At 68.9% G+C, this 16,621-nt stretch overlaps 2 protein-coding genes across 2 annotated transcripts; one reads left to right on the forward strand and one right to left on the reverse strand.

Moving 5' to 3' along the window:
* Positions 1-715: 715 nt before the first annotated feature.
* LOC148591532 (uncharacterized) lies at positions 716-3,115 on the reverse strand. The gene is made up of 2 exons (XM_088537410.1): positions 2,558-3,115; positions 716-2,185 (listed from the first exon to the last, which is right to left on the reverse strand). Exons 1-2 carry the CDS (start codon positions 3,107-3,109, stop codon positions 716-718), a joined length of 2,022 nt encoding a protein of 673 aa, XP_088393536.1. The 5' UTR covers positions 3,110-3,115.
* Positions 3,116-6,823: 3,708 nt separating this feature from the next.
* LOC148591533 (complement factor B-like protease) lies at positions 6,824-14,147 on the forward strand. The gene is made up of 6 exons (XM_088537411.1): positions 6,824-6,845; positions 9,115-9,198; positions 10,484-10,666; positions 12,230-12,403; positions 13,339-13,434; positions 13,978-14,147. The coding sequence occupies exons 1-6, from the start codon at positions 6,824-6,826 to the stop codon at positions 14,145-14,147; spliced, it is 729 nt and encodes a 242-aa protein (XP_088393537.1).
* Positions 14,148-16,621: the final 2,474 nt, after the last annotated feature.

Genomic DNA, 16,621 nt, shown 5'->3' on the forward strand with positions numbered 1-16,621 from the left:
GTTTTGAGCAGAAATGTGCCGTTTTGAGCAGAAAGGCGCCGTTTCCGCACCATTTCCGCGCCGTTTTGAGCAGAAAGGCGCCGTTTTGAGCAGAAAGGTGCCATTTTGAGCAGAAAGGCGCCATTTCCGCACCATTTCCGCACCTTTTTGAGCAGAAACACGCCGTTTTGAGCAGAAAGGCACCGTTTCCGCACCGTTTTGAGCAGAAAGGCGCTGTTTCGACGCAGAAAGGCGCCGTTTCTGCACCATTTTGAGCAGAAACGTGCCATTTCCACGCAGAAAGGCGCCGTTTCCACGCCGTTTTGAGCAGAAAGGCGCCGTTTCCATGCCGTTTTGAGCAGAAACGTGCCGTTTTGAGCAGAAAGGTGCCGTTTCCGCACCATTTTGAGCAGAAAGGCGCCGTTTTGAGCAGAAAGGCGCCGTTTTGAGCAGAAAGGCGCCGTTTCCGCGCCGTTTTGAGCAGAAAGGCGCCGTTTCGAGCAGAAAGGCGCCGTTTCCACGCCGTTTCGAGCAGAAACGCGCCATTTTGAGCAGAAAGGCGCCGTTTTGAGCAGAAAGGCGCCGTTTCCGCGCCGTTTCGAGCAGAAAGGCGCCGTTTCGAGCAGAAAGGCGCCATTTTGAGCAGAAAGGCGCCATTTTGAGCAGAAAGGCGCCGTTTCCGCGCCGCTCCCGCGCAGCCCGGCGCCGCTCCCGCACGCAGCGGCCCCACGGTCGCTCAGGCCGTCCCCGCGCTGCCCGCGGCCGCGGCGGCCGCCAGCACGTTCTGCGCCGTGGTCTTGCCGTGCTGCTCCTTGAGGTGGCGCCGGATGGCCGGCTTGTGCGCGAAGCGGCCGGCGCAGTAGGAGCAGCGGTACGGCCGCGCGCCGCTGTGCAGGTTCAGGTGGTCGTGCAGCGTGGACTTCTGCGTGAAGGCCTTGCCGCACACGCCGCACGCGTGCGACTTGACGCCGCGGTGCACGTTCATGTGCCGGTTCAGGTTGCTGCTGTGGTTGAAGAGCTTCCCGCAGCGCGGGCACATGAAGCTCAGGTGCTGCGCGCGCATGTGCAGGACCAGGCGCTCCACGCCGCCGAACACGTCGCCGCATTTGCCGCAGCGCGACAGCGCCGGCGCCGCCGACGCGTCGGAACCGCCGAAAATCAGCAACCCGTCGCCGTCGGCGTCTTCGTTGAGGCTGTAGCAGGCCTGGAGGACCCCCGCGGGCGCCTCCGCCTGTGCGCGGCCGCCTGTCGCGGCGCCGGCGCGGTGACGCTTGGGCCACGCGCGGGGGCGGCGGCGGCGCCGCGCGGCGCCCGCCGGAGGCTCCTCCACCTTCACGATGCAGATGTCGGACACGGCGTCGTCATCGTCGTCGTCATCATCATCCGGCACCTCCAGCTTCAGCGCGGGGCCCGCGGGGACGTCCATGGCGCCCAAGGGGACGTCCATGGGGGCCAAGGGGGCGTCCAGCTGCCCGTCCAGGGGCACCTCCATGGCGGCCAATGGACCATCCACGTTGACCAGTTGACCATCCACATTGACCAGTTGACCGTCCACGTTGACCAGTTGACCGTCCACGTTGACCAGTTGACCGTCTACGTTGACCACTTGACCATCCACGTTGACCAACTGGCCGTCCACGTTGACCAACTGGCCGTCCATGGTGCCCAACTGGTCCATGCTGGCCAACGGGTTGTCCATACCGGTCAACGGGCCGTCCACGTTGACCAACGGACCCTCCATGGCGGCCAACGACCCCTCCATGGCGGCCAACGACCCGTCCACGGCGGCCAACGACCCGTCCATGGCGCCCAAGGGCCCGTCCATGGTGGCCAAGGGGCCGTCCATGGCGCCCAAGGGCCCGTCCACGGCGCCCATGGGGACGAAGGGGCCGTCCCCGGCGGCCACGTTGCCCTTGACGCTCCCCAGGGCGCCCTTGGTGGCCACGAGGCCGCCCTTGGTGGCCACGGCGGCCCCGCGGGTGCTGAGGGCGCCGCCCTTGGCGGCCACCAGGGCGCCCTTGGTGGCCAGCGCCGCCCCCTTCCCGCCGCCCCGCCCCTTCCCGCCCCATCCCGCCGCCTTCCCGCCGCTTTTGGGGCCGAACCCGGCGTTTTTGGGGCCGAATCCGGCGTTTTTGGCAGCCGCGGCCCGGCCGGGGCCCGCCCGCCCGCCGGGGGGGGGCTCCCGCTTCCCGCCGCCCGCCGCCATCTTGCCGGGGGAGCCCGCGGCCGCCGCCATGTTGTGTGTGGCCGGCGCCATGTTGTGTGTGGCGATGGACTCCCGCCCCGCCGCCATGTTGTGCGCGGCCGCCGCCATGTTGTGCGTGGCCATAGAGTCCCGCCCCGCCGCCATGTTGTGCGTCGCCACGGATTCCCGCCCCGCCGCCATGTTGTGTGTGGCCATGGAATCCCGCCCCGCCGCCATGTTGTGTGTGGCCATGGAATCCCGCCCCGCCGCCATGTTGTGCGTGGCCGCCGCCATGTTGTGCGTCGCCATGGACTCCCGCGCCGCCGCCATGTTGTGCGTGGCAGCCGCCATGTTGTGTGTGGATTCCCGCGCCGCCGCCGCGTTCCGCGCGGCCTCCCGCGCGGCCGCCATGTTGCGCGTCGCCATGGCGCCCGCCGCCATGTTGCGCGTCGCCATGGCGCCCGCCGCCATCTCCTCCCGCGAGGCCTCCCCGTCGCCGCCGTCCCCGTCGGCGCCATCCCCGATGTCCCCAACGTCCCCGATGTCCCCCGCGCGCGGCTCGATGAGGTGCGCCAGCGCGCCGCGGCACTTCTCCACCACGTGCTCCATCTGCAGGTAGCTGGCGGCCGTGAGGTAGTTGACGAGGTCGCGCAGGGCGAAGCGCAGCGCGCCCGTGTAGCACGAGAGCAGCAGGTCGGCCACGACGCGCGCGCTGTGCGCCAGCGCCAGCGGCAGCTCGGCCGCCGGGTGCAGCAGGAACTGGTCGCGCAGGAAGGGCGAGCAGGCGGCCAGCAGCACGCGGTGCCCGCGGAAGCGCAGCCCCCGCGCCACGATGGTGACGTCGCAGAAGCGCTCCTCCGCGCGCAGCCGCCCCATGGCGCCCAGCGCCGCCGCCGCGTGGCCCGGCAGCTGGAAGCGCAGCACGGCCGCCGCGCACGGGGACATGGCGGGGACGGGGACAGGGGGGGACGGGGACAGCGGGGACAGTTGGGACAAGGAGGGGACACTAAGGGACCAGGAGGGGATAGGGGGGACCTGGAGGGGATAGGGGGGACCTGGAGGTGACAGGGAAGGGGACACTAAGGGACCAGGAGGGGATGAGAGGGACCAGGAAGGGACAGCAGGGACAGGGACGGGGGGACAGGGACAGGGAAGGGGACACTAAGGGATCAGGAGGGGATAGGGGGGACCAGGAGGGGACAGCAGGGACAGGGACAATGGGGACAGGGACAAGGAGGGGACACTAGGGGATCAGGAGGGGATAGGGGGGACCTGGAGGGGACAGGGAAGGGGACACTAGGGGATCAGGAGGAGACAGCGGGGACAGGGACAGGGAGGGGGCACTAAGGGACCAGGAGGGGATGGGGGGGACCTAGAGGGGACAGCAGGGACAGGGACAATGGGGAAGGGACAGCAGGGACAGAGGGGGACACTAGGGGATCAGGAGGGGACAGGAGGCACCTGGAGGGGACAGCAAGGACAGGGACAGCAGGGACAGGGACAGGGAAGGGGACACTAGGGGATCAGGAGGGGACGGGAGGGACCTGGAGGGGATAGGGGGGACCTGGAGGGGACAGGGAAGGGGGCACTAAGGGACCAGGAGGGGATAGGGGGGACCAGGAGGGGACAGGAGGGACAGGGACAATGGGGAAGGGACAGCGGGGACAGGGAGGAGACACTAAGGGACCAGGAGGGGATAGGGGGGACCTGGAGGGGACAGGAGGGACAGGGACGATGGGGACACTAGGGGATCAGGAGGGGATAGGGGGGACCTGGAGGGGACAGCAGGGACAGGGGGGACAGGGAAGGAGACACTAGAGGATCAGAAAGGGACAACAGGGACAGTGGGGACAGGGACAAGGAGGGAACACTAGGGGATCAGGAGGGGATGGGGGGGACCTGGAGGGGACAGCAGAGACAGGGACAATTGGGACAGGGAAGGGGACACTAAGGGATCAGGAGGGGATGAGAGGGACCTGGAGGGGACAGCAGGGACAGGGAGGGGGCACTAGGGGACCAGGAGGGGACAGCAGGGACAGGGACAGGAAAGGGGACCTAGGAGAGGAGAGGGGGACAAGGAGGGGACAACGAGGACAAGGGGGAGGGACTGGGAGGAGCTGGGGAAAGGGGGAGGAGCCTGCGGGGACGGGGAGGGGCCTGCGGGGACGGGGAGGGGCCTGCGGGGTTGCTGGGGAGACGGGGCGGGGCCAAGGGGAGACGGGGCGGGGCCGACGGGGTAGCGGGAGCAGCGGGGGGGGCTCCGGCCGCACGGGGGGGGGCGGGGTCAGCGGCTCCTGTGGGGGGGGAACCGGAAGCCGCGTCACCAGCGGGGCCCCCTTGGCCCCGCCCACACCCCCTTGGCCCCGCCCACACCCGCCCCCCCCCTTGGTCCCGTTCGGGCCCTCCCCCCCCACGATGGTCCCGTCCGGACCGGCCCCCCCCGCCCGCCCTCCCCCCCCCCCCGCGCACGTTGGTCCCGTCCGGACCGGGCGCCCCTCATTGGTCCGGACCGAACCCCCCCTCCCCCCCCATCCCGCCCCCCCCGCGCCATTGGCCCGCCCCGGTTCCGCCGCGCGCCCCCATTGGTCCCGTCCGGACCGAACCCGGGCCGGGCCCGCCCCGCCCTCACCCGGTCCGCGGTTCCGTCCGGTTCCGTCCGGTTCCGTCCGGTTCCGTCCGGCTCCGCCGCCGCCGCCGCCGCCGGGATTAAAGGGCCGGGCGCGTCCGGGGGCCCTTAAAGGGGCCGCGCAGGGGGGGGGTCCGGCCCCGGGCGGAAGTGGGGCCGGGGAGGGGGCGCGCGCGGGGCATTGTGGGATATACGGAGGCGCGCGGGGAGGGGGGGAGCGACGTCATCGCGCGGCGCCGCGCGGGGGGCGGGGCCGGCCGAGGCGCCGCCCTGCTCTTAAAGGGGCCCGGGCGTCCGGGGTCCCCCCGGGTCCCCTCTGGGCGCCCCAATGCGGCTCTAAGGGCGTCTATAGGGCTCCCCATGGGGGTCTGGGTGCCCCAAGGGGGTCCTGAGCGCCCCAAAGTGGGTCCTGGGTGCCCCAAAGGGGCTTCCAGGTGCCCTAAAGGGGGTCCTGGGCGCCCCAATGCGGCTCTAAGGGCGTCTATGGGGCTCTCCGAGGGGGTCCGGGTGCCCCAAGGGGGTTCTAGGTGCCCCTATATCCCCTCCAGGTGCCCCAAAGGGGGTTCTGGGTGCCCCCATGGGGCTCTAGGAGCCTCATGGGGCTCCCCAATGGGGTTCCGGGTGCCCCAAGGGGATTCCAGGTGCCCCCATGTCCCCTCCAGGTGCCCCAATGAGGTTCTAGGTGCCCCATTGGGTTCCAGGTGCCCCAATGGGGTCTCCAGGAGCCCCAGGGGGGGTTCCGGGTGCCCCAATGTGGGTTCAGGTGCCCCCATGTCCCCTCCAGGTGCCCCAATGGGGTCTCTAGGAGCCCTTGGGGGGGTCTGGGTGCTCCAATGGGGGTCCAGGTGCCCCATGGGGCTCCCAGGTGCCCCAAAGGGGGTTCTGGGTGCCCCAGTGGGGCTGTAGGTGCCTCATGGGGCTCCCCGAGGGGGTTCTGGGTGCCCCATTGGGGGTTCTGGGTGCCCCCGTGGGGCTCTAGGGCCTCATTGGGGCTCCCCGAGGGGGTCCAGGTGCCCTTTGGGGTTCCAGGTGCCCCTATATCCCCTCCAGGTGCCCCAAAGGGGGTCTGGGTGCCCCCAGGGGGTCCTGGGTGCCCCATTGGGGTCCGGGGTGCCCCAAAGGGGCTCTAGGGGCCTCATGGGGCTCCCCAAGGGGGTTCCAGGTGCCCCCATGTCCCCTCCAGGTGCCCCAAGGGGTCTCTAGGAGCCCTGGGGGGGTCTGGGTGCCCCGATGGGGGTCCAGGTGTCTCCATGGGGCTCCCAGATGCCCCAAAGGGGGTTCTAGGTGCCCCCGTGGGGCTCTAGGGGCCTCATGGGGCTCCCCACGGGGGTCCCAGGTGCTCCCGTGGTTTCTCGGTGCCGCTATGGGGTCCCCAAGGGGTTCTAGATGCCCCAATGGGGTCCCGGGCACCCCAATAGGACCCTGGATGCCCCATTGGGGGTCCTGGGTGCCCCAGTGGGGCTCTAGGGGCCTCAGGGGGCTCCCCAATGGGGTTCTGGGTGCCCCAAGGAGGTTCCAGGTGCCCCCATGTCCCCTCCAGGTGCCCCATTGGGTTCCAGGTGCCCCAATGGGGTCTCTAGGAGCCCTGAGGGGGGGGTCTGGGTGCCCCCATGTGGGTCCAGGTGCCCCAATGGGGGGTCCAGGTGCCCCATTGGGTTCCAGGTGCCCCCATGTCCCCTCCAGGTACCCTAATGGGTTCCAGGTGCCCCCATGTGGGTCCAGGTGCCCCAATGAGGTTCTAGGTGCCCCATTGGGTTCCAGGTGCCCCCACGTCCCCTCCAGGTGCCCCAATGGGGTCTCCAGAAGCCCCAGGGAGGGTCTGGGTGCCCCCATGTGGGTCCAGGTGCCCACATGTGGGTCCAGGTGCCACTTTGGGGTCCCAGGTGCCCCCACGTCCCTCCAGGTGCCCCAATGAGGTTCTGGGTGCCTCAATGAGGCTCTAGGTGCCCCAATGGGGTCTCCAGGTGCCCCCATGTGGGTCCAGGTGCCACTTTGGGGTCTCCAGAAGCCCCAGGGAGGGTCTGGGTGCCCCCATGTGGGTCCAGGTGCCCACATGTGGGTCCAGGTGCCACTTTGGGGTCCCAGGTGCCCCCACGTCCCTCCAGGTGCCCCAATGAGGTTCTGGGTGCCTCAATGAGGCTCTAGGTGCCCCAATGGGGTCTCCAGGTGCCCCCATGTGGGTCCAGGTGCCACTTTGGGGTCTCCAGAAGCCCCAGGGAGGGTCTGGGTGCCCCCATGTGGGTCCAGGTGCCCCCATGTGGGTCCAGATGCCCCTTTGGGGTCCCGGGTGCCCCCCCCCCCCCCGGCGCCGTCACTGCCCCAAAGGTCCCCACGGGGGGGGGGGTTGGTCCGAGCTCCCCCCCCGCCCCCCCCCCGTCCCTGACCCCGCCGTCCCCTCCCCCCCCCCGCCCTTTGCTCCCCTTGCGCCATCAGGGGCCCAGGCGTCCGGGGGGGGGGGGGGGGGGACAAGAGCAGAGACCTCTGTGACAGCCCCGGGTGTCCCCAACCCCCCCCCCCGGACGCCTGGGCCCCTTCCCAGCACCGCTGCCCCCCCCCGGACGCCTGGGCCCCCCCGTCGGGACCGGGGGGGTTGTTGGGTGCCCTGGGGGGGTTGGCAGAGGGCCCAGGCGTCCGGGAAGGGCCCAGGAATGTGGGAAGGGCCCAGGTGTCCGGGAAGGCCCCGGGGGGGGGCGGGGGCTGCTCGTTAGCCCTTAATGAAGCCAACCCCCCCCCCCCCACCCCGGGGACGTCCCACGTTTCATAACCCCCCCCGGCCCAGCCCCACGGAGCCGCTGGGGACAGAGGGACAGAGGGACAGAGGGACACGGGGACAGAGGGACACAGGGACAGAGGGACACAGGACACGGGGACACGGGGACGGAGGCCGCCGCCGCCATGGGCCCCCCCGGAGCCCTCCTCCTGCTGCTGCTGCTGCTGCCCCACGGCGCCGGTGGGTCCCCCTGCCCCATAGACCCCTATAGACCCCTATAGACCCCTATAGACCCCTATAGACCCCTATAGATACCCATAGAGCCCCGTAGACTTCTATAGACCCCTATAGACCCACATAAACTCCTATAGATCCCCATAGAGCCCCCTAGACTTCCGTAGACTCCTGTAGACCCCTATAGACCCTCATAAACCCCTATAGATCCCCATAGACCCCTATAGACCCCTATAGACCCACATAAACTCCTATAGATCCCCATAGAGCCCCGTAGACTTCTATAGACTCCTGTAGACCCCTATAGACCCTCATAAACCCCTATAGATCCCCATAGAGCCCTGTAGACTTCTATAGACTCCTATAGATCCCTACAGACCCCCATAAACCCCTATAGATCCCCATAGAGCCCTGTAGACTTCCATAGACTCCTGTAGACCCCTATAGACCCTCATAAACCCCTATAGATCCCCATAGAGCCCTGTAGACTTCTATAGATCCCTATAGACGCCCATAAACCCCTATAGATCCCCATAGACTGCTGTAGACTTCTATAGACCCCTATAGACCCCTGTGGATCCCCCAGAACCTCCCAGAGTGCCCCTGTAGTCCCCTATGGCTCTTGATACCCCTCCCATAGACCCCTATAGATCCCTATAGATCCTTATGGATCCCCCAGAACCTCCCGGAGAGCCCCTAGAGACCCCTATGGGCCCCATATCCCCCCCATATCCCCCCATAGACCCCTATAGACCCCCATGGACCCCTATGGGCCCCATATCCCCCCCATAGACCCCTATGGCTCTTGATACCTGCCCATAGACCCCTGTAGACCCCTATGGATCCCCCAGAACCTCCTGGAGAACCCTATGGGCCCCATATCCCCCCCATAGACCCCTATAGACCCCCAAGGACCCCTATGGGCCCCATATCCCCCCCATAGACCCCTATGGCTCTTGATACCTGCCCATAGACCCCTGTAGACCCCTATGGATCCCCCAGACCCTCCTGGAGAACCCTATGGGCCCCATGTCCCCCCCCCACCTAGACCCCTATAGACCCCTATAGACTGCTATAGACTCCTATGGCTCTTGATACCCCCCCACACCCCCCTATAGACCCCTATGGCTCTTGATATCCCCCCATAGACCCCCATAGACCCCCCTATAGACCCCTATGCCCCCATAGCCCCCCCGGAACCCCCTATAGCCCCTCCTATAGCACCCTATGACCTCCCATATCCCCCTGTAGCCCCCACATAGCCCCCTATAGCCCCCTATAGGCCCCTATAGGCCCCTATAGCCCCCTATAGGCCCCTATAGACCCCTATAGGCCCCTATGGGCCCCTGTAGCCCCTCGTAACCCCCCTATCCCCCCCAGTGACCTCGGTGACCCCAGCGGTGACCCCGGCGGTGACCCCCACCCCCACCCCCACCCCCTGCGGCCCCGGGGGCTTCTGTGGAGGTAGGAGGGGCCGGGGGGGGCGGGGGGGCAGTGACGTCATGGCAGGGGGGGGCACTGAGTCGGGGGGGCCCCAGGGGGCGGGGGGTGACACGTGTGTCCCCATGAGGTGACATCATGGGGGGGGGGTTGTGTGACGTCACTCCCCATGGGGAGGGTCCATCCCCGCCCCGCCCCCTGGGCACGGGTGGGGGGGGGCGGTTCTGCCTGTAGTGACGTCACAGGGGGAATCCCTCGTGTGACGTCACTCCCCATGGGGGGGCCCGCCCCTCTGGCGTTGGAGCACGGCACATTGCGGGGGGGGGGGGTGTTCTCCCTGTAGTGACGTCACGGGGGGGGAATCCCTCTTGTGACGTCACTCCCCATGGGGGTGTCCCCCCCCCAGGCCCGCCCTGCCCCGCCCCCCTTCCCCCCCCCAGCTGGAGCGCGGGCTCTGGCCGCGGGGGGGGGGGGGGTCCCCCGCAGTGACGTCACGGGGGCTCCCCGACATGACGTCACCCCCGGCCCCTCCCCGCCCCCCTGGAGTTCGAGCACGGCTCGTTCTGGCCGCGGAGGGGAGGGGGTCCCCATGAGGTGACGTCACCGGGGGGGGGTCCCCCGCAGTGACGTCACGGGTGCTCCCCACTGACCTCCCCCCCCCCCAGCCCTCCCTGCTCCGCCACCCCCCCCCGAGACTCGTTCTGGCCGCGGGGGGGGGGTGTCCCCCGCGGTGACGTCACAGGAGCTCCCTGCTGTGACGTCACACACACCCCCGCCCTGCCCCGCCCCCCTGGAGTTCGAGCACGGCTCGTTCTGGCCCCGCGGCGGGGGGGGGGGAGAGGGGAATCCCCGCGTGTCTCCCCGGTGTGACGTCACGGGGGTTCCCCGACGTGACGTCACTGGCAGGCCCGCCGTGCCCCGCCCCCCTGGAGTTCGAGCACGGCTCGTTCTGGCCCCGCGGGAGGGGGCGGGGGGGGGAATCCCCGCGTGTCCCCCCGGTGTGACGTCACGGGGGTGTCCCGGTGTGACGTCACTGGCAGGCCCGCCGTGCCCCGCCCCCCTGGAGTTCGAGCACGGCTCGTTCTGGCCCCGCGGGAGGGGGCGGGGGGGGGGAATCCCCGCGTGTCCCCCCGCAGTGACGTCACGGGGGTGTCCCGGTGTGACGTCACGCGCAGGCCCGCCGTGCCCCGCCCCCCTGGAGTTCGAGCACGGCTCGTTCTGGCCCCGCGGGAGGGGGCGGGGGGGGGAATCCCCGCGTGTCCCCCCGGTGTGACGTCACGGGGGTGTCCCGGTGTGACGTCACGCGCAGGCCCGCCGTGCCCCGCCCCCCTGGAGTTCGAGCACGGCTCGTTCTGGCCCCGCGGCCCCGCCCGGCCCGGCTCCCTCCTCCAGCTCCGCTGCTTCGCGGGCTACGTCCTGCGGGGACCCGCGCGGCGCCGCTGCCGCCCGGGGGGCACGTGGAGCGGGAGCCACCCCGCGTGCGACGACGGGCGTCAGTGACACGGGGGGACGTGGGGACACGGGGGGACATGGAGGGGACACGGGGGGACATGGGGACAGGGAGGGGACACGGGGATACGGAGATGGGAACGGAGGGGCACGTGGAGCGGGAGCCACCCCGCGTGCGACGATGGACGTCAGTGGGGACACGGGGACACGGGGGGGACACGGGGACATGGGGACATGGGGATGGGAACGGGAGCGGGAGCCACCCCGCGTGCGACGATGGACGTCAGTGATGGGGACATGGGGACAGGGAGGGGACACGGGGGGACACGGGGGGGACATGGGGACACGGGGGGACACGGGGACAGGGAGGGGACACGGGGGGGACATGGGGACAGGGAGGGGACACGGGAGCGGGAGCCACCCCGCGTGCGACGATGGACGTCAGTGATGGGGACATGGGGACAGGGAGGGGACACGGGGGGACACGGGGGGGACATGGGGACACGGGGGGACACGGGGACACGGGAACGGGAGCGGGAGCCACCCCGCGTGGGACGACGGGCGTCAGTGACACGGGGGGACGTGGGGGGACACGGGGGGGACACGGGGGGACATGGGGACAGGGAGGGGACACGGGAGCGGGAGCCACCCCGCGTGCGACGACGGGCGTCAGTGACACGGGGGGACACGGGGGGACACGGGGGGACATGGGGACAGGGAGGGACATGGAGGGGACAGAGGGGATGGGGACGGGGACATAGAGGGGACACGGGGTGGCGGGAGGGGACACAGGGATGGGGGAACACGGGAACATGGGGATGGGGGGACGGGGACAGGGGGGACACGGGGGGGTCGAGGGGACATTGGGGGACACGGGGGAACAGGGGGACATGGGGACGTGGCGGGACCAGGGGACATTGGGGGACAGGGGGACAGGGGGGGACACGGGGACAGGGGGGGACACGGGGACATAGGGGGGAGGGGGGACATGGGGGGGTCGAGGGGACATGGGGGGACACGGGGGAACAGGGGGACATGGAGGGACATTGGGGGACACGGGGACGGGACGTGATGGGGACGAGGGGACATCGGGGGGACACGGGGACGGGGACGGGACGTGGCGGGACCAGGGGACATTGGGGGACACAGGGGAACGGGGACATGGGGACGTGGGGGGACCCGGGGACATGGGGGGACACGGGGACAGGGGGGACACGGGGACATGGGGGGACACGGGGACATGGGGGGACACGGGGACGGGGGCGGGACGTGGCGGGACCAGGGGACATTGGGGGACAGGGGGACATGGGGGGACACGGGGACATGGGGGGACACGGGGACATGGGGGGACACGGGGGAACGGGGACATGGGGACGTGGGGGGACACGGGGACAGGGGGGACACGGGGACAGGGGGGACACGGGGACGGGGACGGGACGTGGAGGGACACGGGGACAGGGGGGACACGGGGACAGGGGGGACACGGGGACATGGGGGGACACGGGGACAGGGGGACAGGGGGGACACGGGGACATGGGGGGACACGGGGGTCCCGCGCGGGGGCGGGGCTGCGGGGGGGGGGTGTCACGTGGCGCTGTCCCCGCAGAGGGGGCGTGTCCCGCGCCCGGCGTCCCCCCCGGCGCCACCAAGGACGGGACCCGCTACGACGTGGAGGGGACCGTGCGGTTCCGGTGCCGGCCCGGCCTGCGGCTCGTGGGCTCCGAGCGGCGCCGCTGCCTGGAGGGCGGCGCGTGGAGCGGGGCGGAGCCCTCGTGTCGCCGTGAGGGACAATGGGGACAATGGGGGGACACGGGGGGACACGGGGGACACACCGCGTGGAGCGGGGCGGAGCCCTCGTGTCGCCGTGAGGGACAATGGGGGGACACGGGGGGACAATGAGGGGACAATGGGGGGACAATGGGGACACAGCGCGTGGAGTGGGGCGGAGCCCTCGTGTCACCGTGAGGGACAATGGGGGGACAATGGGGGGACAATGAGGGGACACGGGGGGACAATGAGGGGACACGGGGGGAACACGGGGCGGGGACAGCGAGGGGACACGGGGGGACAATGAAGGGACAATGAGGGGACAATGAGGGGACACGGGGGGGACAGCGCGGGGAGCGGGGCGGAGCCCTCGTGTCGCCATGAGGGACAATGAGGGGACAATGGGGACAATGAGGGGACACGGGGGACACAGCGTGTGGAGCGGGGCGGAGCCCTCGTGTCGCCGTGAGGGACAATGGGGACAATGGGGGGACAATGGGGGGACAATGGGGACACGGGGACAGCGCGGGGCCCTCGTGTCGCCGTGAGGGACGGGGGACAATGGGGACAATGGGGGGACAATGAGGGGACACAGGAGGGACACAGGGGACATGGTGGGGCACGGGGACAGCGCAGAGCCCTCATGTCGCCGTGAGGGACAGGGGGACACGGGGGGACATGGGGACATGGGGAGACACGAGGGGACAGTGCGGAGCCCTTGTGCCTCCATGAGACACGGAGGGGGGACAATGGGGACAGCGAGGGGACAATGGGGACGGGGGACATGGGGGACAATGGGAGGATACAGAGGCCATTGGGGACAGGAGGGGATGGAGGGACACGGGGGACATGGACGGGAGGACATTGAGAGACACTGAGGGACAGGGAAGGACACGAGGGACATGAGGGGACATGGGGGACACGGTGGCCCCGTCGCTGTCCCCGCAGACCCCGACTCCTTCGACATCCCCGAGGACGTCGCCGCCTCCTTCCTGGCCTCCCTCACCCAGACCGTGGAGGTGGCCGAGGCCAACAGCAGCCGGGGTGCGCGGGGACCTTGGGGACCTTGGGGACACGGGGGGACACGGGCGGACATTGGGGACACGGGGGGACACGGGGGACACGGGAGGGACGTGGGGCTACGCGGTGCCCATGACCATGAGGAGGATGGCGAGGACGGTGACAGCGGTGACGATGAGGACGGGTTTGGTGATGGTGTTGACCATGACGACGACGACGACGACGATGATGATGATGATGATGACAATGATGATGGCGATGGTGATGATGATAACAATGACGATGGTGATGATGTTGACGATGATGACGATGACGATGGTGGTGACGGCCATGGTGCCGGCCATGGTGATGGCCATGGTGACGATGACGATGATGACGATGACGATGATGACAATGACGATGATGATGACGATGGTGATGACGGCCATGATGACGGCCATGGTGACGGCCATGGTGACAATGACGATGATGACGATGATGACGATGACGATGATGATGACAATGACGATGATGATGACGATGGTGATGACGGCCATGATGACGGCCATGGTGACGCCGCTGCCGCAGGCGCCACGGAGAAGCGCCGCATCCGCGTGGGCACCGGCGCCGCCCTCAACGTCTTCCTGCTCCTCGACGCCTCCAGCAGCGTCTCCAAGAGCGACTTCGAGCGGGCCCGGAGCGCCCTGCAGGAGCTGGTGGAGAAGGTGCCCCGGGAACGCCAGGAATGCCGGGAATAACGGGGAACACTGGGAACAACCGGGAATAACCGGGATCCCCCAGGAGCTCCCTGGAGCCTTCGGGACCCCAGTGCCCCTAGGGAGCCTCGGGGACCCCCAGAACTCCCCGGGACACCCATTGGGACCCCCAGGGACCCCCCAGGACCCCCTTGGTCCCTGGGGACTCTGGGACGCCCATTGGGACCCCCAGGGACCCTCAGGGAGCCTTGGGGACCCTCCAGGACCCCCCAGGGATCCCCAGGAGCCTCGTGGAGCCTCAGGGACCTCCCAGGACACCACAGGACGCCCATTGGGACCCCCAGGGACCCCCCAGGACGCCCTGGGGACCCTGGGACGCCCATTGGGACCCCTAGGGACCCCTCAGGACCCCCTTGGTCCCTGGGGACCCCAGGACTCCCATTGGGACCCCCAGGGACCCTCAGGACCCCCCGGGATCCCCCCGGGAGCTTCGGGGACCTCCCGAGACCCCCGGGAGCCTCATGGAGCCTCAGGGACCCTACAGGACCCCCCAGGACGCCCATTGGGACCCCTAGGGACCCGCTTGGTCCCCGGGGCTCCTCGGACGTCCATTGGGACCCCCAGGGACCCCCAGGACCCCCTGGGATCCCCGTGGGAGCTTTGGGGACCCCTCGGGAGCCTCGTAGAGCCTCGGGGCCCCCCATGGCCCCCCAGGATCCCCCCGGGACCCCCAGGGACCCCCAGGACACCCCGGGACCCCCCGGGAGCCTTGGGGACCCTCCAGGACCCCCCAGGACCCCTGGGAGCCTCGTGGAGCCTCAGGGACCCCCCAGGATACCACAGGACACCCATTGGGACCCCCAGGGACACCCCAGGACGCCCATTGGGACCCCCAGGGACCCCTCAGGACGCCCTCGGTCCCCAGGGAGCCTGGGACACCCATTGGGATCCCCAGGGACCCTCAGGACCCCCCGGGATCCCCCCAGGAGCCTTAGGGACCCTCCAGGGCCCCCCAGGACTCCCGTCTGGGACCCCCAGGGACCCCCCCGGGAGCCTCGTGGAGCCTCAGGGACCCCCAGGGACCCTCAGGACCCCCTGGGGTCCCCCTGGGAACTTTGGGGACCCTCCAGACCCCCCAGGACTCCCATTGGGCCCCCCCGTGACCCCCATGTCCCCCCCGTCCCCAGCTGTCCAGCTACGGCTCGGCGCCCCGGTACAGCGTCATCACGTTCGGACACCGAAGCGCGAGTGGAGCTGAGTCCTCTGGAGGCGCGGAGCGGGCGGTCCGGACGCCGTGGGGGAGCTGCTGGGCAGCCTGCCCTATGGGGGTACGTATAGAATCTATAGGGGATGAGTGTGGGATCCATAGGGGATGAGTATGGAACCTATTGGGAGTGTGTATGGGATCCATAGGGATCCTATAGGGATGGAGGGCCAGCCCGGAGCGGGCGGCCGGACGCCGTGGGGGAGCTGCTGGGCAGCCTGCCCTATGGGAGTGCGTATAGAATCTATAGGGATGAGTGTGGGATCCATAGGGGATGAGTATGGAACCTATAGGAGATCCATAGCGATGGAGGAGGCCAGCCCGGAGCGGGCGCGGCCGGACGCCGTGGGGGAGCTGCTGGGCAGCCTGCCCTATGGGGGTGCGTATGGGATGTATAGGGGGGTGCCTATGGGATCCATAGGGGAGTGAGTATGGGATCCATAGGGATCCTATAGGGATGGAGGGGCCAGCCCGGAGCGGCGGCGGCCGGACGCCGTGGGGGAGCTGCTGGGCAGCCTGCCCTATGGGGGTACATATGGGATCCATAGGGGTCTCTAGGTTCCTATAGGTCCTATATGTCCCTATCCGTCCTAGCGCACGCGGTGAAGCCCGGCACCAACCCGCACGCCGCCCTGCGGGTGCAATGGGTGCAATGGGTCCCATGGGCACTATAGGTGTCTCTAGGTCCCCTATACGTTCCTATACGTTCCTATACGTCCCAGCGCACGCGGTGAAGCCCGGCACCAACCCGCACGCCGCCCTGCGGGTGCAATGGGTGCAATGGGCACTGTGGATCCCTATAGGGTTCTATAGGTCCCTATATATCCCTTAGCCCACGCGGTGAAGCCCGGCACCAACCCGCACGCCGCCCTGCGGGTGCAATGGGTGCAATGGGTCCCATGGGCACTATAGGTGTCTCTAGGTCGCTATAGGGTTCTATACGTTCCTATACGTTCCTATACGTTCCTATACGTCCCTAGCCCACGCGGTGAAGCCCGGCACCAACCCACACGCCGCCCTGCGGGTGCAATGGGTGCAATGGGTGCAATGGGCACTGTGGGTGCCTATAGGGTTCTATAGGGTTCTATAGGTCCCTATATATCCCTTAGCGCACGCGGTGAAGCCCGGCAGCCAACCCGCACGTCCGCCCTGCGGGTGCAATGGGTGCAATGGGTCCCATGGGCACTATAGGTGTCTCTAGGTCGCTATAGGGTTCTATAGGGTTCTATAGGGTTCTATAGGTCCCTATACA

This window comes from Tinamus guttatus, unplaced genomic scaffold (genome assembly GCF_059628265.1).
Source record: "Tinamus guttatus ecotype Peru unplaced genomic scaffold, ASM5962826v1 Tinamus_guttatus_pri_ptg000759l, whole genome shotgun sequence".
NCBI lineage: Eukaryota > Metazoa > Chordata > Aves > Tinamiformes > Tinamidae > Tinamus > Tinamus guttatus.

Coding starts and splice junctions, on each gene's coding strand:
- LOC148591532 (XM_088537410.1), bottom strand. CDS start 3,109: ATGTCCCCGTGCGCGGCGGCCGTGCTGCGCTTCCAGCTGCCGGGCCAC. Junction 2,186..2,557: donor ACATGGCGGCCGCGCGGGAG/GCCGCGCGGAAC, acceptor TCCCCCGGCAAG/ATGGCGGCGGGCGGCGGGAA.
- LOC148591533 (XM_088537411.1), top strand. CDS start 6,824: ATGTGGGTCCAGGTGCCCACAT. Junction 6,846..9,114: donor GTGGGTCCAGGTGCCCACAT/GTGGGTCCAGGT, acceptor TATCCCCCCCAG/TGACCTCGGTGACCCCAGCG. Junction 12,404..13,338: donor GGCGGAGCCCTCGTGTCGCC/GTGAGGGACAAT, acceptor CTGTCCCCGCAG/ACCCCGACTCCTTCGACATC.